The sequence below is a fragment of the Eucyclogobius newberryi genome, unplaced genomic scaffold (assembly GCF_026437365.1).
Source record: "Eucyclogobius newberryi isolate DKJ021-1_F unplaced genomic scaffold, fEucNew1.0.hap1 SCAF_12, whole genome shotgun sequence".
NCBI lineage: Eukaryota > Metazoa > Chordata > Actinopteri > Gobiiformes > Gobiidae > Eucyclogobius > Eucyclogobius newberryi.
Window position 1 is genome coordinate 6837737 of NW_027315746.1, and position 27033 is coordinate 6864769.

The 27033-nt window shown below is 43.6% G+C and overlaps 1 protein-coding gene across 1 annotated transcript in view; it reads right to left on the minus strand.

The window, feature by feature from the left end:
• Positions 1-161: 161 nt before the first annotated feature.
• The window catches only part of mppe1 (metallophosphoesterase 1), a 32057-nt gene continuing 5185 nt past the window's right edge, over positions 162-27033 (minus strand). The window contains exons 3-9 of the mRNA XM_072440696.1: positions 16394-16497; positions 13636-13716; positions 12814-12922; positions 12049-12132; positions 5502-5624; positions 3529-3669; positions 162-2744 (exon numbers count right to left, since the gene is read on the minus strand). Of these exons, the coding sequence (XP_072296797.1) occupies positions 2559-2744; positions 3529-3669; positions 5502-5624; positions 12049-12132; positions 12814-12922; positions 13636-13716; positions 16394-16497 (828 nt within the window). The 3' untranslated portion in view covers positions 162-2558. The remainder of the gene's footprint in view (positions 2745-3528; positions 3670-5501; positions 5625-12048; positions 12133-12813; positions 12923-13635; positions 13717-16393; positions 16498-27033) is intronic.

Below are 27033 nucleotides of genomic sequence, written 5' to 3' on the forward strand. Positions count from 1 at the left end.
AACTCCGACCGCTACAATAAATACATATATTTCATTTAAAATCACAATATCTTGATTATTTCGTCCAAATCTGCATAAACTCTTTTAAAAAAATCAAATATTTTGCATTTCTTATCAATTTTACGGAGAATTTAAGGTGATTATTTAAGGAATTAAGCATTTTACTTTTACTTTTAATTTTCATATTTTTAGTGAATAAATACGTTTTAATAGTAAGAACAGCAAAAACACTCATCAGTTCAGTGCTTTTTCAGTTCAGTGCTTTTTCAGTTCAGTGCTTTGTCATCGTTCGTCGAATCAGAACGTAAACGATGTCAAAGTCAAAGTGAACTCTTTACTTTGGGCCAGATCCTACGACTGAAGCCACTTTGATTAAAAAAAAACACATTGTAGCATCTAAAGTCTTGTGAAAATACATGAAAATACAATCTTCTTTGCTCAAATGCGATGTTTTGTGGCTAAAAGAACTTCAACCTCTGTCATTCGAGGTGATATCAGGGGTTTTAATCTAGAAAGAGATCCAACGACAAAAAACACATTCCCCGTCTCGTTTTGCGTCCCGTGATGATGATCCCGTGGGTAAAAAGCCTCGCCGCGGCTGGTCAGGCTAATTCCAAAATCCATTTTTGATGCTTCGTGACAAAAGGAAAAACGGTCGTGTAAAACTCACACGTGGTTTTTGATCGAAAGAGGATGTGATTTCACAATAAAACAGGAAACATCAGAGACAGACTTTTAGATTCGCCGCTCAGAGAACCAAGACGAGGTTTATTAGCGTTTAGGTCGCTTGGTTTCTTCATAAATAATACAATTCAAGTAGAAATACAAAGTAATAGTCCAGAAATCAGGCAACGAGTTTGAGGTTTATGCAAATTGAATGACGAAACTGTAAATAATGGACAGAATCTGGAGTTTTCCAACGATATAAACATAACTTTAGTGTCTTCAGGTCAAATGAAATGATGGATTATTCTCGGAACTAAATCTAAAACTGAAAATATGAACTGATTTGAGGTTTAAACTAAAGATTTTTCAATAAAAAACGGACAATTTCGAGGATTTTGAGCCTCGTCAACTCAAATTTCCCAGATTAGATTTAGATTTAACTTTTACAACAAAAAACAAGATGATAAAATAAGCTTTAAAATAAGAAATGTGTTGCATATCATAACGTCTGTTGCTGGAAAAGGTTTTGATTAACGTTTAGGCGAAAGTGTTCAAGCGATTCCGATGGTGAAAGTCCAGGTTTATTGAGATGAAGTTCCCTTTGGTTCTCCGAGCGGCTCTTCTTTATGTACAGTACCTGCTGATTTTTAAAGTTTAAAGTGTGCATTTGTAAAAGTGATCTGAACTCTCAAAGTCCCAAACGTCGCTCGAAATGTCACCAAAACGTCGCCCAAACCGGTGTCCCAAACTCCGCCCGCATCGTCCAAAGTGACGTCTCCTGATGCTTCAGAGGAACACGAGGAGGACTTCACTGAGCTGCAATAATCCTCCAGTTGAATTCAAAGCTGTGGCGTGTTTCGATGCGTCGGATTCGTTGAACCTTTTCCAGTCCAAAAAGTGACTCCGAATCCAGTTAAAACGGCTTAAAATGCGGCAAATCCACCGTCCATGTCGCGCTCATCGGACCGTTCGATTAGAGTCCGACTTTTCTTTAGACGACCTAGAAAATGTTGAAAAAAGTCACGTCTTCTTCGTTATTTGTTCACGCGGTTGAGCTTCCAGCGAATTCGCCGAAAAGTCCGACGACATTCGGCCTTAAAATCGTCATTGAAAGGCTGTTTTTTCCGATGCTTTGTGGGGGATTGTGGGTAGTGAAGTCTCTCGTTCTATTCCGTACAGAAGGTTCGCTCTGGCGCTGCTTCGGCTGAACGTGATTTCAAACACAGAGACAGTAAGTGCTGTTACTTTCAAATTCACTGTCATGTCAATTCTCATTCCCTCCTTTTTCTACTTCAGAATAAAAGCTTTTAGAGATTTGATTTAGAGAGTTGCTTTGTTCTTGTGCATCAAACGCAGAAGTAGAGAATTTAGCTTCGTTCACGCTAGTTTGAGGAATCGTGTTTAGAAAGTCCTCTCCCCTCCGAGCGTCAAAAACACTCCGTTCTGACTCTCCTTGATCTGTGATGTCATATTTGACTTCTGACATCATCACCAGACTCTTTCTGCCTCAAATCACGATCGTTACAGCTGCGTTAGCGCGTCGGAGGGAAGCTATTATTTTTATCTCACCGATGTAATTCCCTCTGTCGCCAGGAGATGGAGCCAGCAGTCAATTACTGGCCAGTGTTTAGTTTTTTAGTTCTAAAACATGTTACGTTAATCGAGTTTAAAGGACAATAACAATACAAATAATGCATCGTATTTGTCCCTTAAACGATGTGGTTAGCCGCGTTCAGTCGATTCACTTTCCTCAGCCGCGCGACAGACTTGACACTTCCTGTAGGCGATACAACGTGAAAGACACTGTGGCCGGGCCGGGCGGCAGGCGCGGTGTCCGGGTGCATGGTGGGTGCATGGCGGGTGATTGGCGGGTGCATGGCGGGCGGCGCGCCTCAGAGGGACTTGTGTTTGCCCAGCAGACACAGGCTCAGACACTGGAGCAGGCCCTTCAGGCAGAGGCAGTGCAGCAGCAGCAGCAGCAGCAGACACGCCCCGGCCGAGCAGTACACCCCGATCACCGTGCTCTCCTCGGGCAGGAAACACTTGGACAGAGCGTGATGCTGAGCGCTCACCGACGCCTGCGGCCAAGAAAACACACCTTTACACACTTAAACAGAGAACGAGTGCGTTTAAAGCGACTGAACGTGCGTATGGACGTTGAAATCACCACATCTTGATTATTAACGATAAACGCACATGTCTGTTTGTTAAACTGAACGACAAAACTTTAAATAATGTACAGAATCTGGCATTTTTAGAAAACACACATTTAGACACTTAAACGGAGAACAACTGTGTTTAAAGGGACTAAACGTGCATATGGATGTTGAAATCACCACATCTCAATTATCATTTCCAAATCGATATCAGCTGTTTTGTTTGTTTCTTTCCAAAATGTGAATATTTTAGATTTGATATTGATTTTACTGATTTCACTGGAGCGAAAATTCAGCTATTTAATTTCATATTTTTAGTGAATAAATACGTTCTGATAATAAGAAGGATAAATGCACATGTCTGTTTGGTACGACAACACTTGAAATAATGTACAGAATCTGGCATTTTCACACCATATATAAATACAACTTTTGAGTAGTTAATTCTTACAATCACACTTGAGGAACAATAAAATGACGACTTAGACTTGGAAAATTAATCTAATAGTGATTTATGCGACATTTGTATAACATTTAGGATTCTGTTCGACTCCGGGAGGATTCAAACTGAAATATGAGCTGAATATTGAGGTCTAAACTAAAAGTACACTTACACAAAAGCATCATGGCAATTCCAGCGATAGTTTTCCATTATATTGAATCTTTTGAACTGTAAAAGGTGAGAATGACCGAAGTGTTAAAGTACCAGGATGAAGCTGGGGTTGTTCCTGTTCCTCCAGCTGAACGACGGGACGCTGATCTCCACGTACTTGTTTTCGTGCAGCACTTCGCAGCCGCTGTGGGTGTGGCCGCTGAGGATGAGGCGGGGCCGGAACCACTGCAGCAGCTGCGATTGGGCGAGAGGCGTCACATGGTCAACATTTACAGACAAACTGGTCGGCAAAAAATAGATTCTCCGGACATTTGTTCACAAAATCTGGAGGAATCTCTTGTTTTGCTGATAAACGTGTGGAAGTCAGAGTTCTACACGTTTTTCTGGGCCAATCATTGACTGTAGAAGGAGTGGACAGCGCTAGCCCGTTAGCCTGCTAGCTCGTTAGCTCCTGCGCACGTCCGCTCTTCTTCCTCTGTAACTGCTGCTGTCAGATTCGACATTCTGGACTTAAAGGTTGGTGTAAACTTGATTCTAGAGTTTCGACGTCACTGTTGTCGTTGTAAGTCAAGATATGAACAATAGTGACTGACAAGGAAGGGGCATTTACCTTCTACTAGCTTGCTCCTGATTGGCTCTGTGGTTGCCATGAAACACACATTCAAATTTACAAATATGGAAATTAGCATTAGCCGCTATCCAAAGTCTCAAAACAAAGGATTCTTTCTCTTCTGTCACGTGGTCAGGAGGGACCAGTGGACTTACAGAGGTCACTCCAGACTGAGCTGTTTGTTTCAGGTCGTTAGCAGCTAATGCTAACACTAGTTTACATATTACTGCGTGGCGATGCTAATAAGCGTTAGCCTACTCGCAGACAGTTTTAACGAGCGTCATTTCCAACTGTTAAAGTGTTATATTTTAGGATCAGACACAAAGTCCGTGCTCTTGAAAGCTTTGAGGGGCGTGTCCGGGGCAGAGGGCGTGTCCGGTGCAGAGGGCGTGTCCAGGACAGAGCGTGTGGACGAGGAAGAGCAGATGGAAATGTCCACTAATATCTCTGTCTCTGTCAGTGACACTAAATGAGGATCAAAGCCCAGAACCTGTCTTCTTCATGTATCAGACCTTTTCACTTTCAGTTTCACGCTCTGTTTTACAAGACTATCGGGTTAGGGTTAGAGGCGTGTTAGAGGCGTGTCAGAGGCATGTCAGAGGCATGTCAGAGGCATGTCAGAGGCATGTCAGAGGCGAGAGGCCACGGCGTGACGTCTTCAACATGTGACGGCCAGCGAGTCACGCGGCTGTAACTCGTGAATAACAGCTTTGACCTGAGACAATGGCCTGACTCTTCTAGACTCTGGGAGACGACTGGAACATCCAAAACAGACAGTGACAAGAGTAAATCTGTATTTGTTCTATTGAAGCTTCTAAAGTGTTTCCAAAGCTGTATTAACAATCAAACATATGAGATAAAAATAACTTAAGTGACTGTTTAAGTCGACACAAGCCTCAAGTGAGATTTTCATTTTATTATTAAACACGTTTATTATTATCTCTTATCTTTTTAAGAATGTGACACTCTTTACCATTTATCAACTTCTAATGATCAACTTTCCTCGCATCATAAAGAAGAAAAATCTACACAGGCAAATGCAAAGACACACATTAATCACAAATAATAAATACTTTATATTCTTTTTTTCATAGTTTTGGCCTTGGTGCGACTTATAATTATATTTTTACTTAAATACTTATACTCTGGAGCGACTTATATGTGATATTATTTGTTATTTTCACACTTGCAACTGCATTTCATACTCCAGTGCGACTTATATATGTTTTTTTCTCCTCTATTATGCATTTTTTGGCTGGTGCCACTTATAGTCCAGAAAATACGGTACTTTGAACAGCCAAAAGACACGTTAATTTTCATCCAAACTCTTTGCCTTGTCAACATCAGACATCACAAGTCTTTTTCCATTTTTGTGCACAAACTCATCTCGATCCGACACCTTCGTCTCCTAAATGTGCTTCCTATTTCCTCGTTAAACCTGCTGTAAGTCACTGACCCTCTGCGACGCCTCCTTGGACAGCACGTCGTACTTCTCTCTGAACAGCAGGTGGCGCTCTTCGGCCGGAGCGGCGTCCTGTCCGGTGCAGCCGGCGTCGCTCACTCTGAACAGAGGGTAATGCTGCACAGACACAGACATGTAGATCAAAGTGTGGTTTACTGTAAGTTCAGTGGTTTACCATAAGTTCAGTGGTTTACCGTAAGTTCAGTGGTTTACCATAAGTTCAGTGGTTTACCGTAAGTTCAGTGGTTTACCGTAAGTTCTGTGGTTTACCGTAAGTTCAGTGGTTTACCGTAAGTTCTGCTGTAAACAACATTTAACCCCAGATAAAGTAAAAACAATAAACAAGATCAAACTGGGACTGAACCAGAACTAACCTTAAACAAAAACTAAGGTTGTGGATGTTTCTGTGTCAGATTATTTAATTGCTTTTCTGATTCAGAGCTGTAATTAAGGATTATTTATCTAATCGAGAATTAGATGAAGCTACAGAAATTACACTCAGTGGTGAAGAAGGATTTAATTGTGTTAAAATGATCAAATAAAATAAAACTAAACATATCAGGTCAAAGAAAATCGTTTTTTTGTTGTTTTTTTTAAATAAAGAATCCATCCATCCATTTTCTTCCGCTTGTTCCCTTTCGGGGTCGCGGGTGACTGGAGCCTATCCCAGTGACTTCGGGCCTTAGGCGGGGTACATCCTGGACAGTGGCCAACTTGTCGCAGGGCCAACACAGAGACACAGACATTACAGACAGTTCAGACAGTTCACTCTCACATTCATTCACTAGGGCCAATTTAGAGTCACCAATTTTTACCTAACACATGCATGTCTTTAGACGGGAGGAAGCCGGAGAACCCGGAGAGAACCCACGGTAACACGGGGAGAACATGCAGACTCCACCCAGAGAGATCATGTGATGTTGGTCTGGTCCAGGAATCGAACCCATGATCTCCTTCTTGGGAGGCAAGAGCGCTAACCGCCTTTGCCACTGTGCACCCCATAAATAAAGAATTGTGAATATATTTTTTTTGGTCAACAATCAATTTCTTATTTTTTCCACAGAATCTAAAGAACTGATTTAACTTTATGAGCCCAACAACAAATGAAAACCAAAGATTATTCTTGTCACAAATATGGCTCTCAAACTATACTTGTGCTGTACATTCAGACATTTAAAATGTATTATTAATATAATAAATGTTTGAATATGTCATCAGAAGGCTTCTAGATGAAGAATATTTATGAATAATATGAAATTGTTTATTTGCGAGAAATGGCAGAATTAATATAGTTTTTATTAAGTTTATTTTCACATATTTAAAAAAAAGCGCAGAACTACTTAACTAACTACTACTACTTAACTACCAAACTACTTCATTATAATTCACCACTGAAAGACAACAATAATACGAATGGACTGTAAAAACAACCAAAAAAGTGCAGAATTTTAACTTCAAACCATTATTTGTAACATCTTTTATTTCAGTCTTTATTATAGATGCTCCAAACAAAACAAGTGCAATATTGTCATTTTTTCCAAAACATTTCCCGTTTACGTTACAAATCTCATTCGTCTGGTTTGAAAGTGACTGTTAAAATGGCGTTTAGTAAAACTGGAAGTGTGTTTGGACCAGATTCAGTTTGGAAAAGTCTCTCTCAGAATCTGTGCCACTGCAGCCAATCTGCAGCGTTCTGTCCAAATGTCCAAAGTACAACGAGCGAAGACGCCAAAGAACTGATTCTCCTCTGAACACGAGCCAATCAAGACGTTTGTCAAGTTGAATTACTCCTTTTCACATATATGAACATGTATTTATTGTCTTCATATTTACAGATGATCAATTAGCCAAAAGCTTTGTACAGAATCAAAAAGACCTAATTCAAACTGTTTCAATGTCTTAAAAAAGCTTGTACCGTTTGTTGTAGCGCAGTTTGTCAGATAAGTCGTAAAAGCAGCTGTTAAAGTCAAAACGAGACCGCCGCGTGCTGTCTGCGTTTGATTACAGAGCGTTTTACTGTCCGAAAACAAGCAAGTGTGCTGTTAGCATGCTAGTTGCTGTTAGCATGCTAGTTGCTGTTGGCGTTCTAGTTGCTTTTGGCATGCTAGTTTCTGTTAGCATGCTAGTTGCTGTAGGCATTCTAGTTTCTGTTACCAGGCTAGTTGCTGTTGGCATTCTAGTTGCTGTTAGCATGCTAGTTGCTGTTAGCATGCTAGTTACTGTTAGCATGCTAGTTGCTGTTTGCATTCTAGTTGCTTTTGGCATGCTAGTTTCTGTTAGCATGCTAGTTGCTGTAGGCATTCTAGTTTCTGTTAGCAGGCTAGTTGCTGTTAGCATGCTAGTTGCTCTTAGCATGCTAGTTGCTGTTGGCATTCTAGTTGCTGTAAGCATTCTAGTTTCTGTTAGCGGGCTAGTTGCTGTTAGCATGCTAGTTGCTGTTAGCTCTTGTAGGCAAAACTCCGCTCTGGTCTCTGAAAGTTGCAGAGAAAAGAACTTACAAACTCGCCGCGCAGAGTAATTAGATGGCACGTCGCTTTTTGATGACATCACAGTGGGATAAGATAAGATAAGATAAGCCTTTATTTGTCCACACATGGGAAAATTTCGGTGTTGCAACACAAGTAGATACAGAAGAAAGGAACAGATAACACTCGTAATAGAAAACAACTTATCTTATATACTTATAAACAAAACTCTTATGGACAGAACCTCTCATATTCTTAATATTGAATGGAGAAAATAAATAAAAAATTGAAAAATAAAAATAAATAAAATAAAAATAAACAGATACAAATTAGCTAACATAGGACAAAATAATACTAATCATAGTGGTAAAGTAAACACTCTTATTTACAGCAGTTCTATGCACATGAATATGACATAATTGTGTATGTCAGTATTGCACATGAGTATGACAGTATTGCACATGGGTATGACAGTATTGCACATGAGTATGACAGTATTGCACATGGGTATGACAGTATTGCACATGGGTATGACAGTATTGCACATGGGTATGACAGTATTGCACATGGCTATGACAGTATTGCACATGAGTATGACAGTATTGCACATGGGTATGACAGTATTGCACATGGGTATGACAGTATTGCACATGAGTATGACAGTATTGCACATGAGTATGACAGTATTGCACATGAGTATGACAGTATTGCACATGAGTATGACAGTATTGCACATGGGTATGACAGTATTGCACATGAGTATGACAGTATTGCACATGAGTATGACAGTATTGCACATGGGTATGACAGTATTGCACATGAGTATGACAGTACTGCACATGGGTATGACAGTATTGCACATGGCTATGACAGTATTGCACATGAGTATGACAGTATTGCACATGGGTATGACAGTATTGCACATGGGTATGACAGTATTGCACATGAGTATGACAGTATTGCACATGGGTATGACAGTATTGCACATGGGTATGACAGTATTGCACATGAGTATTACAGTACTGCACATGGGTATGACAGTATTGCACATGGCTATGACAGTATTGCACATGAGTATGACAGTATTGCACATGAGTATGACAGTATTGCACATGGGTATGACAGTATTGCACATGAGTATGACAGTATTGCACATGGGTATGACAGTATTGCACATGGGTATGACAGTATTGCACATGAGTATGACAGTACTGCACATGGGTATGACAGTATTGCACATGGGTATGACAGTATTGCACATGGGTATGACAGTATTGCACATGATGACAGTATTGCACATGGGTATAACAGTGTTTGTTGTAGAGTGACATCAGCAGAAGGAAAGACCTGTGAAACGTCTCCTTCACACAGCAAGGGTGGATCAGTCACTGGAGCTGCTCTCCAGAGTGGACAGAGTGTCCTGCAGGGGACAGAGTGTCCTGCAGGGGGCGACACTCATGGTCCAGCAGAGATGTGAGTTTAGCCAGGACCCTTCTGTCCCCCACCTCCTGCACCGAGTCCAGAGCACAGCCCAGGACGGAGCTTTGTCCAGCTTCTTCCTCTCCCTCTCTGTGATGCTGCTGCTCCAGCAGACCACACCTACAGGAGCTGATGCCACCACAGAGTCAGAGAAGGTCTTCAGGAGTGTCAGGAGTGGCCCTGTCAGGAGTGGCCCTGTCACTCCAAAAGACCTGAGTCTCCTCAGGAGGTAGAGCCGACACTGGCTCTTCCTGTACAGTCTGTGTTATGAGTCCAGTTCAGTTTGTGGTTCAGATGAACACCCAGGTACTTGTATGAGTCACTCTCTCAATGTCCCGTCCCTGGATGTTCACTGGTGAGGGGGGCGTGGCCTCTGTGGAAATCCACCACCATCTCCTTGGTCTTCCCCGCGTTGATGAGGAGGTGGTTCCGCTGACACCAGTCCACAAAGTCCTGCGCCAGTCCTCTGTACTCCACATCATCATCGTCCGTGATGAGTCAGATGATGGCAGAGTCATCAGAGAACTTCTGCAGGACACAGCTGTCCGTGTCGTGTCTGAAGTCTGCAGTGTAGAGGGTGAAGAGAAAGGGCGCGAGGACAGTGCCCTGGGGCGCCCCCACACTGCAGGTCCGAGTGTCAGACACACAGTCCCGTGCTCTCACAAACTGGGGTCGGTCTGTGAGGTAGTCCAGGATCCACTCTGCCAGGTCATACTCCACACCAGCCGTCTCCAGCTTGTCCCTCAGGAGCAGCGGCTGGATGGTGTTGAAGGAGCTGGAAAGATCGAAGAACAGAATCCTCACAGAGCTGCCAGGCTTTTCCAGGTGAGAGAGAGAGCGGTGCAGCAGGGAGATGACGGCGTCCGCCACTCCGATGCCAGGCCGATATGCAAACTGGAGCGGGTCCATGGCTGAGCTCACGGTGGAGCGGAGGTGGTCCAGGACCAGCCGCTCCAGTGTCTTCATCAGGTGGGACGTGAGAGCCACTGGCCTGAAGCTGTTGAGGTCTTTGGAGTGCGGTGTCTTGGGCACAGGTACCAGACAGGAGGTCTTCCAGACCTGTGGTACCACCCTCAGCTTCAGGCTCATGTTGAAGACATGCTCCATAACTCCACACAGTTCATCTGCGCAGGACTTAAGGAGCCTGGGGCTGATGCCGTCAGGTCCTGCTGCCTTCCTCACATTAATCCTCTTCAGCTCGCTCCTCACCTGTGCTGCTGTGACAGTCAGTGGTTGGCAGGGGGACTGTGTGCTGGGGGGATGGGTGAGTCCAGGCGAAGTGGGGAGCTGATGGTCCGGGGCAGAGAAGCGAAGAGGAACAGATGCAGGGCATTGTCCAGCTGTGGAAGAGGGAGCATGCAGCTGTGCAGGGGGAGGGGTCAGTGCAGGGGGAGGGGTCTGTGCAGGTGGAAGGGTGGGCGGTTGATCAAATCTCAGGAAGTGAGAATTTAGCTCATTCACCCACTGTAGATCCCCCTCTGTCTGGGCAGGGGGGATTTTGAAGCCCGAGATGGTTTTCAGGCTTCTCCACACTCCCTGAATGTTCTTTTGCTGCAGCTGCTCCTCCATCCTCCTCTTGTAGCCGGCTTCAGCCTGCCTGATCTTCCTCCTCAGCTCCTTCTGCACAGTCCTCAGCTCCTCCTTGTTCCCTGACCTGAAGGCTCTCTTCTTCTCCTTCAGCAGAGCCTTCAGTTCACGGTTAGTAAGTAAGTAAGTAAGTAAGTTGATGTAATCCGTGATGCTCTCTGTGATGGTGTTGATGTCCTCCCCATGTGGGTCATAAAGCTCAGTCCAGACAGTGGTGCTGAAGCAGTCCCTCAGAGCCTCCTCGCTCTCAGCAGACCACATCCTCACCTCACGGGACACCACAGGCTGCCTGCGCACGATGGGTTCATACACAGGCCTCAGATGTACAAGGTTGTGGTCCGAGCTGCCCAGGGGAGGGAGGGGGGAAGAGGAATAACACCTCTTTGGTGTTGGCAAAAAACAAGTCCAATGTTCTATTCTCTCTGGTGGGGCAGGTAACATACTGGGTGTATGTTGGTAGAACAGAAGAGGGAGAAGCGTGGTTAAAGTCACCAGAGACGAGGAAGAGAGCCTGTGGATGCTGTGTTTGCAGCCTACAAGTGCAGGAGAGCAGTGCTTCACAAGCATTTTCAGCATTGGCAGACGGGGCCACATAGACTGTGATCACAATCACATGTGAGAACTCCCGGGGCAGATAATATGGCCTCATGCCAATAGCCAATATTTCAATGTCTTTGTTACACAGCTGCTGCTTCACTGTGCAGTGATAGAACTCAGCTCTACTTCCTGTCATTTTAAACTTTTCAAAATGTCTTCACAAACGGCAACGTCACAGATGTAAAACTATGATACATTTTTACCACAGGTTCTACACCAACAAACTGAATCATAATTAGAAAAACAACCTTAATCTAGACTTTAAGTTCATAAACAGATGTTCCGGGTCAGATTAGAGCAGTCCAAACACTGGATTGTAATTATTAGTTCAGTTGTGCCTCTCGCAGTCTCTTAGTCGTTATATTTGCCGTTGCCGTGTGTGGCTCGTTTGAGTCGTTGCCATGGCGTTTTACCTGTAACATGATTGGATAAGAGGGCGGATACGTCTGGGCCCCGTCGCAGTTCTCTGTCAAACTGCCGACGCCTTTCTGCGAACTCTGCACAAAACACAGGACCCGGGTCATGCTAACGTACGCCACATGTCGAGAGTTAAACTGATGATCGCAGACATTTTGTTTCTATGAGAAACTTAAAATTGGTTCACAAATGTTGCCTGAAAGATGTCGGTTTTTGCCTACAAACGTCTGCAGATGTCGGGGTTTTAGACTTTAACTTTACCTTCTTCAAAGTGAGCACTAAAAGCTCAAAATAATCTAAAAATATCATTCATATTTAGTGTGGCACTATTACTATGAACATAGAACGTTTCAGACATTTACAAGCCATGTTTCAGTTGTTAAAAGATTTTCCTGTATGCTAATCACCAATGCTAATCCTATATTAGCATTTCCGACCTAACTCGCTACAACAAAGCCACATTTGCGTCTCAAAATGGTCTTCGTTCTTTTGTACGATGTGATTTGTCGTTGTGTAAATGTCAGAAACACTGAATTCTGATATTTGAGCCGTTTACGCCGCTTTTATTTTGGCGTTTACATTTGTTTACGTTAGCGACCAGAATCAAGATGGCTGCCGGTGGCTCAGGTCACACGCGTATAATCTAAATGTGCTTTTTGCAGTGAAATAAAGCACTTTTAGACCCTTTTAATGGTCATAAATGTGCGACGCTCCGGTTCCCTCGCCCGGCGTGTGTCTGTTTGGTTGTGTTGCCGTGGCACCTGCAGAGAACAGTTGAGGTCTTTGGACAGTCGGATCAGCTCTTTCTCCACAGACTGGCAGATGGGGCAGCCGTCTCCGTGAAGAGCCACGCTGTTCACCAGGAGGAAGCTGAGACGCACACAACAACACCGTTATTATCATCGAGCATCATCGAGTATCTTCAAGTCATGCACGGTTTGACCTTTAGGAGGCGCTGGGACCAAAGTAACATATCTGCTTTGTGAGTGAAAACAAAGGGTTTATAATACGTTGTTTGCCATGAGACTCGTGTCATTTCCACTTGAGATTCTCGCACATTTTCACAAAAGTCATGGCAATGAAACAATAGCACGAAACAAACCGTAAATTGAGTAAAGTGTTTGAATTCAGAAAGATTTCCTGAAACAGCGTACCGTATTTTCTGGACTATAAGTCGCACCTTTTTTCATAGTTTTGGCCGGGGTGCGACTTGTACTTATATTTATACTTATATACTTATACTCTGGAGCGACTTATATGTGATATTATTTGTTATTTTCACACTTACAGCAGCATTTCATACTCCAGTGCGACTTATATATGTTTTTTTCTTCTCTATTATGCATTTTTTTGGCTGGTGCGACTTATACTCCGGAAATACGTTCATTATGCACATCCACAAGCTTAATTACTCTGTCCTCCTTCTGATGTTGATCATTATGTTTTAAAAGTTTTGTTTAGCGACTGTGAAGAATAAGGAATCATCCAGATTTTACAGTTGTTTTAAGTTGGTTTTCTAGCCCGAGTCGGACTTTTACAAACAAAACAAAAACAGAAGAAATCAGACAAAATGGCCGACTTACTTGACGCCCTTTTTGGTGACCATCCTCGTGGACGAAGCGTTGAAGACTTTCTCGAACCTCTGCAGTTTGAACCAGTCCATTCTGCGGAAACAGACACACAAAGCTCAAATCTTTAAGGTGTGATTCTTATTAAAGGTTGAATGGACGATTTTTTTGGCCCAAATCTGAGTCTAATTTCCTCGTAGCGTGGACTGTCGATTAGTCCTGTCACGTGTCAATCATAGAACTCGACTACTGCTCACCTGCAGAGCCTCGTTCACCTGCAGCCTCCTCCGGCTCGTCCCCACGTTTCCCTGTGTCTAAGCGCATGGATCTATCATAATATAGTTCCCTCAGTGTACGGGACAAAATGAAGACAAAGAAAGACTGTTCGAGCTGACTCAGTGGCACAATCCCATAACATTTTGGAATAATGTAGTTGGGCCTCAAAAACCCGCCGTGGACACAGGGGATTGATACCTTTGACCTTTGGAACACACTCATGACCAAGAAGAGACTCAAACTGCTCTGACCATTAAGAACTGGACTAAGATCATCACAGACACAAGGGGGAAAAGAACCTTTGGACTCAACGTAAAAATAGACAAATTTCAAAAACAATTCTTATTTTCTACTTTTACTCCTTTACTCACCTTATTGTTCTACCTGGTCCAGTTTTTGTGTTGATTTATGTTCTAATAGAAATAGTAAAAAATAAATAAAATAAAAATTAAATGAAATAAAATAAAATAAAATTAGATTAAATTAAATCAAACTAAATTAAATTTAATTGAATTGAATTAAATTAAATTAAAATAAATTAAATTAAATGAAATTAAATTAAATGTGACTTATTGCACAGCCCTTTATACACACTTATCAGTTCAACATTTTCCACCTCAAGGCCTCACGTGTGTGTTCAAACCACTTCCTGCCATGGTAACAGCGAGACTACCACATACTTTACACTTCACTCACAGAAAAGGCGTGTGACTGAACCGGTTTCCACTCCTTTCCGTGTCAAATGTATGAGTCAAGAAAACCAAAAAGACTCCAAAAAACAAGGCGTTTCCATCTGCATTTCAAGCAGAAGTTGGATTAAGTAGAGTTTTAAATGATTTTCCCGCTTTGCTCGACAAACGTTTCTCGAGCGCGTTCGTTTTGTTCCGTTTGTCGCCGAGACGTTCTGACAAAAGCCCGACCGAGATTGAAGATTGTCAAACCAGTTGGAGAAGTTCCTGGAGACGTGATCCGAGCAAACGCTGCCACTTCTGTTGCCAGGGTTACGACAATTATAATGCCAATGACATGACGCAATCGGCTGTGGAAAAGTTCTTCACAAATGCAACTATTGTTTTCAAGAAGAGGGACAAGCAAAGAGAAAAGACTACAGACTAAAGGCTAATTTAGACTAAAAATGGAAAATAATGAAGAAAATCAGCCTTTTTCAACATTTTTATCCAAAAAGCTTTACATTTCAGCCAGATTTAAGACTTTAACTTTTGTAATATATTGTAGAACACTAATAAAAATAAAAATCTAATTGTGATCCGCTATTTTGGTGAGTGAGGAAGACAATACAGGTTATGTATATGAAGGTTTTATGATATCTCATATGTTATAGTTCGATTGTTAGTGGTAAATTGCCCTCCGCTGATGACAACCTAGGTTACTTTGTGTAGACGCTTTAAAAAAAGCAACAAATAAACCAATAAAATACACATACTTGCATCATTTGTAGTTATATTTGGTGCAGTAATAGAATGGTCGCTGGTTGAATTTCCCGTGACTTATCAGCATTAATAAAGAGTTTAATCAACAGTTGCACAACTCGTTTAAAGTCTGTTTGTTTGGTTTGCTTCACAGTTCAGTGGAGCGAAGGTCAAACTCAGGCGATGTTTCCAGAGCAGACTGTATTTGTTAAGAGGAAAATACTTTAATATGCGATTTTAATACTTAATGGAGCTTATATTATGTTATATTATATTATACACTTCAGCCATCGGTTTCTCTGGGACATTGTAACTTCAGAGTCAGTTTCTAAAAAGCCTTTTCCTCTCATAAAGACTTAAAAGAAGAGAAAATGATAATATCTTGGTCTGATTTATTAAAGTTTGAGGTCTAAAAAATGTGGTAAAAATATAGTGTTTACTGCGATTTTCAGTCAGATCTGTCTTACTCAAAAACTAAGTAAAAAACTTAAATAAATCCCTTGTTTTTTTTTGTAAATAATATTGTACAAAATGAAGCAAGAAATTTAAACCTGGCTCTGTCCATTTTCTTTATTCAAACGCCTCTTAAATGAAAACATGACATGATTTGTGCATTTTCTTTATAAATGTAAGATTGTTTCCTTTTCACCTGCAGCGTCTCACCTTAAGAAGTCAAATAAAAACTATAGCGTACCTGAATTATACTTAGTCATAAAGGTAACTTTCAGAAATTCAGATAAAGAAACACTTTCAGACAAAAACGATCCGATCCAAAGCAAACTAATGAAAACTATGAATTACTGACGATTTTGAGATAAAACGCTCGATTTGACTGTGGAAGAAGAACTCACTTGTGTTACTTAAGTAAAAGTACAGGTACAGGAGCACGTGTACTTCTAAAAATACTACTAAAATCTACTTATGACAGGTTAAACTGCACACGTCACTCAAATGTAGTGCAGAGGATCATATTTGTCACAGTTTATAATACATCTAAAGTACTTCCTGGGTTAGGATAAGTCATTTTAGGTCTGGTTTAGTCCAGCTTTGGGGTCTGAAAGTCTTACTCGTAGTGGAACCCGATGTCGTGGTTTCCCACCAGGACGACGAGCTCAGTGTCCGTGGAGTGTCTGAACATCCTGTGGAAGCGCCGCACGTCGTCCTCCCAGTGCTGCGGAAACACACACACACACACACACACAGCGGGTCAGGGTTTCTGCGCCACAATCTCGCCATGGCAACGTGTCAAAGTTTAGCGTTGCGAATATTGTGTGAGACAAAAAACTATTTGACGATTACTGTATTTTCCGGATTATAAATCGCACTTTTTTTTTTTTACATAGTTTTAGCCGGGGTGCGACTTATACTCCAGTGCGACTTATACTCCAGTGTGACTTATACTCCAGAGCGACTTATACTCCAGTGCGACTTATACTCCAGTGCGACTTATACTCCAGTGCGACTTATACTCCAGTGCGACTTATACTCCAGAGCGACTTATACTCCAGTGCGACTTATACTCCAGTGCGACTTATACTCCAGAGCGACTTATACTCCAGTGCGACTTATACTCCAGAACGACTTATACTCCAGTGCGACTTATACTCCAGTGCGACTTATACTCCAGTGCGACTTATACTCCAGTGCGACTTATACTCAAGTGCGACTTATACTCCAGTGCAATTTATACTCCAGTGCGACTTATACTCCAGTGCGACTTATACTCCAATGCGACTTATACTCCAGTGCGACTTATACTCCAGTGCGACTTATAGGTCTGACGTGTGACTGTTTCTCAAGTTTGTGACCGACTTTATGAAAATGAAGACAAAATAAAGACAAAATAAAGTTAAATGTGACAATAACAGCCAGATTTCTTTATTTTTTGGCCTTAATAATGAACAAAAAATACTTAATTTTGGCATGATTATTATTGTTTTTCTTGGCTTTCAGTATTGATTTTCTTATCATAAAAAAGACACAAAAAAAGCCCAATTTCTTCCTCCAAAAGTCCAAGGTATTTGTACTTCACTCATTTTACAGCAGATACTTTTTTTTTTTACTTGACTTTATTTAAAAGCAGGAATCTGTACTTTCTACTCCACTACATTTTGAATGTAGAAAGTACTTTTTGTATTTAGATTTGAAAGGTTCTTTTTTAGCGTGTTCGTGGTGACATCCTGCACAAAGGTTTTGAGTTCAAGTCCCTGCTTTGAGAAAACAAAAATATTCACATAAAAATCGCCAGAAAAATTTGAAAACTGCTTGGAATTGACTCAAAATCATCTCATTTAACAGTTCTCGAAATCTATGGCCGCTACTTTCACTTTATACGCTTAAAGTACATTTTTAAACACCTCGATTTTTGTATGTTCTTTACTTCTGTATGTTTTACTTTAACAAAACTCAAATCGAATCGACTGTAACTTTGCCATAAATTCATTGACAATTAGATATTAGACCTCGAAATGAACATCAAGCTTTATGAAATCAACAAAACAAAATGATAAAGTAAAGTGACAAAAACAGCCCGACAAAAAGCACTTTACGTTTAGGTGCACTTTTTTGTAAATTAAACTGAAACTACTTATTTTTCTCTTCTAAAACTATCACTCTTTTACATCTTTTAGTCCTCGGGATCACGTTGAATCGACCGACGTTGCGTTCGCTCCAGAAATGATGCTCGAAATCAAGTCGCTTTTGAAATAGAACTGAACTCAGGCACCATCAACCGAGACGAGGGGGCGTTCACCTTGACTCACACCTGGGACACACCACTGCCACTGCAAACCAACACCTTTACTTTATTGATTTGCGAGCGTTTTCTGCCAAAGCACATGACGCGGCGTGCTGCGTGTTGACCGCTAACGTGCTAACAGACTCGCGGCGGCCATTAATATTTAGTCAATAACATACGCCATGAAAAAACCCACTGAACTTCACTTCAGAAGAGTGAAAACCGATAAAAAACCAATCAAACGCACAGGAGAGGGTCTTGAATCCAGGACTCCCGCGCAGAAGACGAGTGCTCTTCTTTAGCGAGCTACATTCACGCGCTTTAGCATCACTCAAACTACCTCTGCACGCTTCAACGACTGTCTGTATTTCCAACGTTTCGCCATCAAACGTGAACAGAGCCTCAGCTACCAAAATGTGTCGCTAGTTTTTTCGTCGAAATGCGTGACGTAAAGGAAAAACTGGATAATTTGGACATAATTTCGGAGCATTTTAATGATAGTTAGGCTAGTAGAGTAGGTAGTTAGGCTGTAGGGACTAACAAACGTGCTCTGAAACGCGCGCGGCGGCCCTTGTGTCGGTTTTAGCGGCGCATATTTCCAGGCTTCTCGCGGCGTTAATGCGAACGGCGCGTTCAAAATGTGCAGCGCGATGAACGTCAGATCTGATCGCCAACCGCAATTCTCGTCGCGCGGATCAGATTTGACTCCGGGAGAACGAGGAAGTTGTGCTGAAGTGGAAGAGAAAACAAAATGGGCCAAAAGTCTAAGGGATTTACAAGAGGCCGAAACACAAGGGAAACATGTCGCGGACTTTGTGTATTTGCCTCAGATCTTTTAGTTGGAAATTATTTGTTGACTTTAGTTTGCACTTATAAAGCTTTTAAAGGGGACAAATTATGCAAAATCAACTTTAATGAGCTTTTAACCAGTCTTTCCTCACCATAGGTTTACTCAGAGTTGCTTTTAAAAATTGAAAACATGTAAATGACAATCTGCCTCTTGTTAGGGCGGAGCTTATCAGTTCTGCAGTGTGGAACAGGAAGTGAATGGACCTGTTTCTATTCTAGTCGTTTTAATTGCAATTTACAATGAAGAAAACATCAAATGATGGTTTATTTATGTCATAGTTCTTTAAAGCTCATGTCATAGTTCATTAAAAGCACAATATGTCTCTTTTAAACAGAACAAACATGCCTGTCTCTGTTTCCCTGCCTCGTTAAGCTTTAGCTCACGATGCTAACGCCGCTTCTCCAGGGCGCCTCATTAAGACGGTCTCCATAGGTTACGCAGTCGCCTCTACGGACGCCCAACAGGGACACTCTTCATCATCATTGAATCGTGCACCTGAGCGTGGCACGAGAGACCGACAATTCAATCAGAATCCTTATTTATTTATCTATTTATTTATCTGCCGGCGTCTGTGCTTCGCCGGCGCTGCCTTTAATTAGCGCCGTGGCTCTGTCGGGTCCCCGCGCTCCACGCTAATTAGCATCCCGAGGCATTTATCCAGCCATATGAAAGTGACAATTTTGAAAAACATGTTCATGAAATGTTCAAAAATGCAGCGCTTTAATCCAAACGGGAATAACATTACTACATGTTCTCCATATTTATGTGACGCTGTGAGACGTGCACCAAAAAGACAAGATAAAAGAAGAGAAATGGATGTTTCTGAGTGAAAGTGGTGGAAAGTAACAAATCATAAAAGTACAAAATAAAGTACCGGTGCTAATAAATAAGTGTATGTGTACTTCTCTAGAGGATACTCTTGACTATATTTGAGGGCAGGATTTGTACTTTTTATGTGGTTTGAGGGTGATTTTTGGCACATTCACTGTGACATTCTGTGTGAAGCGTTTTGAGTTCAAGCCCAAATTTGAGCAAACAAAAAATATGCATAAAATTCACTAGAGAATTTAAGAAACGGATTCAAATTTAGCTCAAGTATCATTGTGATCGGCACAATTATCACGACATTTGATGCTTTAACGCTTCACAAAATCTGTGTAAAATATTTAACATTTTTACTCTTGAAATACATTTTAAACAGGTACTTCAAAATATATAATATAGTCATTTTGCTCCTGGATATGTACTTTTACTTTGGTAACACAATGTAGTACTTCTAACAGCACGAGTTGAGTCTTTCTGTGTGATCAGGAAAAACATCACAATAAACTATAATAATTTAACTTTATTATGCCAATGACACAATAAACTTAAAGTCCGATTTAGCCCTGTTTAGTCCTGGTTTAGTCCTCATCTAGTCCTGGTTTAGTCCTGGTTTAGTCCTGGTTTAGTCCTCATCTAGTCCTGGTTTAGTCCTGGTTTAGTCCTGATTTAGTCCTGGTTTAGTCCTGGTTTAGTCCTCATCTAGTCCTGGTTTAGTCCTGGTTTAGTCCTGGTTTAGTCCTCATCTAGTCCTGGTTTAGTCCTGGTTTAGTCCTGGTTTAGTCCTGGTTTAGTCCTGGTTTAGTCCTCATCTAGTCCCGGTTTAGTCCTGGTTTAGTCCTGGTTTAGTCCTGGTTTAGTCCCGGTTTAGTCCTCATCTAGTCCCGGTTTAGTCCCGGTTTAGTCCCGGTTTAGTCCAGGTTTAGTCCTGGTATAGTCCTCATCTAGTCCTGGTTTAGTCCTTGTCTAGTCCTGGTTTAGGTCCTGTTCAAGTCCAGGTTTAGGTCCTGTTCCAGCCTTGGTTTAGTCCTCATCTAGTCCAGGTTTAGTCCTGGTTTAGTCCTTGTCTAGTCCTGGTTTAGTCCTGTTCTAGTCCTGGTTTAGTCCTCATCTAGTCCAGGTTTAGCCAGGTTTAGTCCTGGTTTAGTCTTTGTCTGGTCCTGGTTTAGTCCTGTTCTAGTCCTGGTTTAGTCCTGGTTTAGTCCTGGTTTAGTCCTGGTTTAGTCCAGGTTTAGTCCTGGTTTAGACCTCATCTAGTGCTGGTTTAGTCCAGGTTTAGTCCTGGTTTAGTCCTGTTCTAGTCCAGGTTTAGTCCTGGTTTAGTCCTGGTCTAGTCCAGGTTTAGTCCTGGTTTAGTCCTGGTTTAATCCTGTTCTAGTCCTGGTCTAGTCCAGGTTTAGTCCAGGTTTAGTCCTGGTTTAGTCCTGGTTTAGTCCTGGTTTAGTCCAGGTTTAGTCCTGGTTTAGTCTTTGTCTAGTCCAGGTTTAGTCCTGGTTTAATCCTGGTTTAGTCCTGTTCTAGTCCAGGTTTAGTCCTGGTTTAGTCCTGTTCTAGTCCAGGTTTAGTCCTGGTTTAGTCCTGTTCTAGTCCAGGTTTAGTCCTGGTTTAGTCCTGGTCTAGTCCAGGTTTAGTCCTGGTTTAGTCCTGGTTTAATCATGTTCTAGACCTGGTCTAGTCCAGGTTTAGTCCAGGTTTGGTCCTGGTTTAGTCCTGGTTTAGTCCTGGTCTAGTCCAGGTTTAGTCCAGGTTTAGTCCTGGTTTAGTCCAGGTTTAGTCCTGGTTTAGTCCAGGTTTAGTCCTGGTTTAGTCCTGGTTTAATCCTGTTCTAGTCCAGGTTTAGTCCTGGTTTAGTCCTGGTCTAGTCCAGGTTTAGTCCTGGTTTAGTCCTGGTTTAATCCTGTTCTAGTCCAGGTTTAGTCCTGGTTTAGTCCTGGTTTAGTCCTGGTCTAGTCCAGGTTTAGTCCTGGTTTAGTCCTGGTTTAGTCCTGGTCTAGTCCTGGTCTAGTCCAGGTTTAGTCCAGGTTTAGTCCTGGTTTAGTCCAGGTTTAGTCCTGGTTTAGTCCTGGTTTAATCCTGTTCTAGTCCAGGTTTAGTCCTGGTTTAGTCCTGGTCTAGTCCAGGTTTAGTCCTGGTTTAGTCCTGGTTTAATCCTGTTCTAGTCCAGGTTTAGTCCTGGTTTAGTCCTGGTTTAGTCCTGGTCTAGTCCTGGTCTAGTCCTGGTCTAGTCCAGGTTTAGTCCAGGTTTAGTCCTGGTTTAGTCCTGGTCTAGTCCTGGTCTAGTCCTGGTCTAGTCCAGGTTTAGTCCTGGTTTAGTCCTGGTTTAGTCCTGGTCTAGTCCTGGTTTAGTCCTGGTCTAGTCCTGGTCTAGTCCTGGTCTAGTCCAGGTTTAGTCCTGGTTTAGTCCTGGTTTAGTCCTGGTCTAGTCCTGGTCTAGTCCTGGTCTAGTCCAGGTTTAGTCCAGGTTTGGTCCTGGTTTAGTCCTGGTTTAGTCCTGGTCTAGTCCAGGTTTAGTCCAGGTTTAGTCCTGGTTTAGTCCAGGTTTAGTCCTGGTTTAGTCCAGGTTTAGTCCTGGTTTAGTCCTGGTTTAATCCTGTTCTAGTCCAGGTTTAGTCCTGGTTTAGTCCTGGTCTAGTCCAGGTTTAGTCCTGGTTTAGTCCTGGTTTAATCCTGTTCTAGTCCAGGTTTAGTCCTGGTTTAGTCCTGGTTTAGTCCTGGTCTAGTCCAGGTTTAGTCCTGGTTTAGTCCTGGTTTAGTCCTGGTCTAGTCCTGGTCTAGTCCAGGTTTAGTCCAGGTTTAGTCCTGGTTTAGTCCAGGTTTAGTCCTGGTTTAGTCCAGGTTTAGTCCTGGTTTAGTCCTGGTTTAATCCTGTTCTAGTCCAGGTTTAGTCCTGGTTTAGTCCTGGTCTAGTCCAGGTTTAGTCCTGGTTTAGTCCTGGTTTAGTCCTGGTCTAGTCCTGGTCTAGTCCTGGTCTAGTCCAGGTTTAGTCCAGGTTTAGTCCTGGTTTAGTCCTGGTCTAGTCCTGGTCTAGTCCTGGTCTAGTCCAGGTTTAGTCCTGGTTTAGTCCTGGTTTAGTCCTGGTCTAGTCCTGGTTTAGTCCTGGTCTAGTCCTGGTCTAGTCCTGGTCTAGTCCAGGTTTAGTCCTGGTTTAGTCCTGGTTTAGTCCTGGTCTAGTCCTGGTCTAGTCCTGGTCTAGTCCTGGTTTAGTCCTGGTTTAGTCCTGGTTTAGTCCTGGTCTAGTCCTGGTCTAGTCCTGGTCTAGTCCTGGTCTAGTCCAGGTTTAGTCCAGGTTTAGTCCTGGTTTATCTATAACAGTGCGTGAAAAGCCTTCTCGTTGCCAGATCACAATCCTGTATCAGACGTATTCCCTTGTAAACTGAAGACGCATCGACAGCTCTCGTCCAATCACGGCGCCCCGGTCCACCGTCTGCGCTCCGATTGGCCGAGACAGTCGCCATGAGAACGCCTCGGCCTTTCATTTCAAACGACGCTGTGAAACAGGACTTGAGCATCTGGAGAGACGCGTTTTACAACCGACAGTCGACATTCGGAGAGTAATTCTGAATGAAGCGTGTGAATAATGAACGAGTCAAAGCAGCAACGACCAGAGCGACAGTGAAACTGTGACAGGATTAAAGGGCCTATGTTCTATTTTGACTTTATTTGGTGTATTTATACCTGTTGTACATAAACTAGGGCTGGGCAACGGTTACATTTTTTAATTGCGATTAATCGCATTATTTCCCTGATTAATCACGATTAATCGCATTTTGACGTGCAAAATTCAAAATGAATTCAAAAGAAGTGTAAAGTGCATCAGCATTTTTATTCAGTAGCAGTTAAATAAAATATTAAGTATTCACTTTCCACAAAATCCTGAGCCACAATCATTAAAGATGAACAGGCCACTTCAGAGGTAACGTCAGAAACATTGTAATCTCATGAAACATTAGACACTCAAAACACATTTTAGGAGCAGCAGAACCAGGAAACACTTCAGTACAGTTTGTACATTCTTAGAATTCTTAGACACTAAAGCGCCAGAACATTAGTTGTGCCAACGAACACTTAACCAGTTCAATTCAAATAAATACATTGTGTATATTTTAACTTAAACAATGTTATCAAACACAAAACTAAAGCTTATTGCCACTGTCAGGGCGTTGAAAAGAACCAGAAAAGTTTGTAGATTCCTAAAACTGGGTGTTTTTTTACTCCTCTGCACTAAGCCAGTTGCTAAGGCACCAGATTATTCACGTTTTCAGATGATAGACGCGCACCGGCCCTTCTCAAGGATCTCCCCAGCTGCGGCGCCCGTCGGGACCTGCTCACGCGGGCCCCCGGCAGGACCTGCTCACGCGGGCCCCCGGCAGGACCTGCTCACGCAGGCCCCCGGCGGGCCCCCGGCGGGACCTGCTCACGAGGGCCCCGGCGGGACCTGCTCACGCGGGCCCCCGGCGGGCCCCCGGCGGGACCTGCTCACGAGGGCCCCCGGCAGGACCTGCTCACGCGGGCCCCCGGCGGGTTGCCTCGGCTGGCGCCTATAGCCGCTGACTTTGTAAAGTTAATAAACCAAAGCAAACATTAAACTCCATTTACACCACGAGAAAAGCAGCGCAGCACAACTCCTCCACTGAGCATGTGCAGGACGACTCTCCTCCACTGAGCATGTGCAGGACGACTCTCCTCCACTGAGCATGTGCAGGACGACTCTCCTCCACTGAGCATGTGCAGGACGACTCTCCTCCACTGAGCATGTGCAGGACGACTCTCCTCCACTGAGCATGTGCAGGACGACTCTCCTCCACTGAGCATGTGCAGGACGACTCTCCTCCACTGAGCATGTGCAGGACGACTCTCCTCTACTGAGCATGTGCAGGACGACTCGACTCTACTGAGCATGTGCAGGACGACTCTCCTCCACTGAGCATGTGCAGGACGACTCGACTCTACTGAGCATGTGCAGGACGACTCTCCTCCACTGAGCATGTGCAGGACGACTCGACTCTACTGAGCATGTGCAGGACGACTCGACTCTACTGAGCATGTGCAGGACGACTCGACTCCACTGAGCATGTGCAGGACGACTCTCCTCCACTGAGCATGTGCAGGACGACTCGACTCTACTGAGCATGTGCAGGACGACTCGACTCCACTGAGCATGTGCAGGACGACTCTCCTCCACTGAGCATGTGCAGGACGACTCTCCTCCACTGAGCATGTGCAGGACGACTCTCCTCCACTGAGCATGTGCAGGACGACTCGACTCCACTGAGCATGTGCAGGACGACTCGACTCCACTGAGCATGTGCAGGACGACTCTCCTCCACTGAGCATGTGCAGGACGACTCGACTCCACTGAGCATGTGCAGGACGACTCTCCTCCACTGAGCATGTGCAGGACGACTCGACTCCACTGAGCATGTGCAGGACGACTCGACTCCACTGAGCATGTGCAGGACGACTCTCCTCCACTGAGCATGTGCAGGACGACTCTCCTCCACTGAGCATGTGCAGGACGACTCGACTCTACTGAGCATGTGCAGGACGACTCGACTCTACTGAGCATGTGCAGGACGACTCGACTCCACTGAGCATGTGCAGGACGACTCTCCTCCACTGAGCATGTGCAGGACGACTCGACTCTACTGAGCATGTGCAGGACGACTCGACTCCACTGAGCATGTGCAGGACGACTCTCCTCCACTGAGCATGTGCAGGACGACTCTCCTCCACTGAGCATGTGCAGGACGACTCTCCTCCACTGAGCATGTGCAGGACGACTCGACTCTACTGAGCATGTGCAGGACGACTCGACTCCACTGAGCATGTGCAGGACGACTCTCCTCCACTGAGCATGTGCAGGACGACTCGACTCCACTGAGCATGTGCAGGACGACTCTCCTCCACTGAGCATGTGCAGGACGACTCGACTCCACTGAGCATGTGCAGGACGACTCGACTCCACTGAGCATGTGCAGGACGACTCGACTCCACTGAGCATGTGCAGGACGACTCCACTCCACTGAGCATGTGCAGGACGACTCTCCTCCACTGAGCATGTGCAGGACGACTCTCCTCCACTGAGCATGTGCAGGACGACTCGACTCCACTGAGCATGTGCAGGACGACTCGACTCCACTGAGCATGTGCAGGACGACTCTCCTCCACTGAGCATGTGCAGGACGACTCTCCTCCACTGAGCATGTGCAGGACGACTCCACTCTACTGAGCATGTGCAGGACGACTCCACTCCACTGAGCATGTGCAGGACGACTCCACTCCACTGAGCATGTGCAGGACGACTCGACTCTACTGAGCATGTGCAGGACGACTCGACTCCACTGAGCATGTGCAGGACGACTCCACTCCACTGAGCATGTGCAGGACGACTCCACTCCACTGAGCATGTGCAGGACGACTCCACTCCACTGAGCATGTGCAGGACGACTCCACTCCACTGAGCATGTGCAGGACGACTCCACTCCACTGAGCATGTGCAGGACGACTCGACTCTACTGAGCATGTGCAGGACGACTCCACTCCACTGAGCATGTGCAGGACGACTCCACTCCACTGAGCATGTGCAGGACGACTCGACTCTACTGAGCATGTGCAGGACGACTCGGACGCACGTCTGCTGCTGAGTGTATTTTACGGACATGAGTCGAGAACGTGCGTCCGGTGCGTTTGTCTTTCTAATGTTCACGCGCTCAAATTCTGCGTCGGGCGCAGCGCTCTGTACGAGGCTTTAGAACTGGACCAGGGGAATCCGACCTGCGTTAACGCGCGTTAAAATAATTGAGCGCGTTAAATAAGTGATGAGTTAACGCGATAATAACGCGTTAACTTGCCCAGCCCTAAAATAAACATTATAGTTTTACACCGATCGAGCAGGTGTTTGTGGAGAAAACGTTGAAAAATCTGTAGAAAAATGACAGGAAGTGACATCACACCAGGGACACTCATTCCAGTAAAAGTTTAGGCAGAATTTGCGCAAAGAAACAACTTTTTGATTCTCTAAACATTAATTATAATTTCTATCAAAATTCTAAATATATTTATCTTAACTGCATTTTAGTTCAATGAGTCGTCCGACCTGTAGGGGGCGCTTTAAACACACTTAAAACTATACCTAATATTACATACACTTGATATTTTGAAGGACTGACAAATAGCGTGTTTATTTATTGCAAATTAAGACCATAAAGCCACCAACAAACTCAACAGAAAATGTTGTCAAGCGTCGAATATCGTTAATAAATCAGTTGTTTACGTTGTTATTTAACTATTGAAGATTA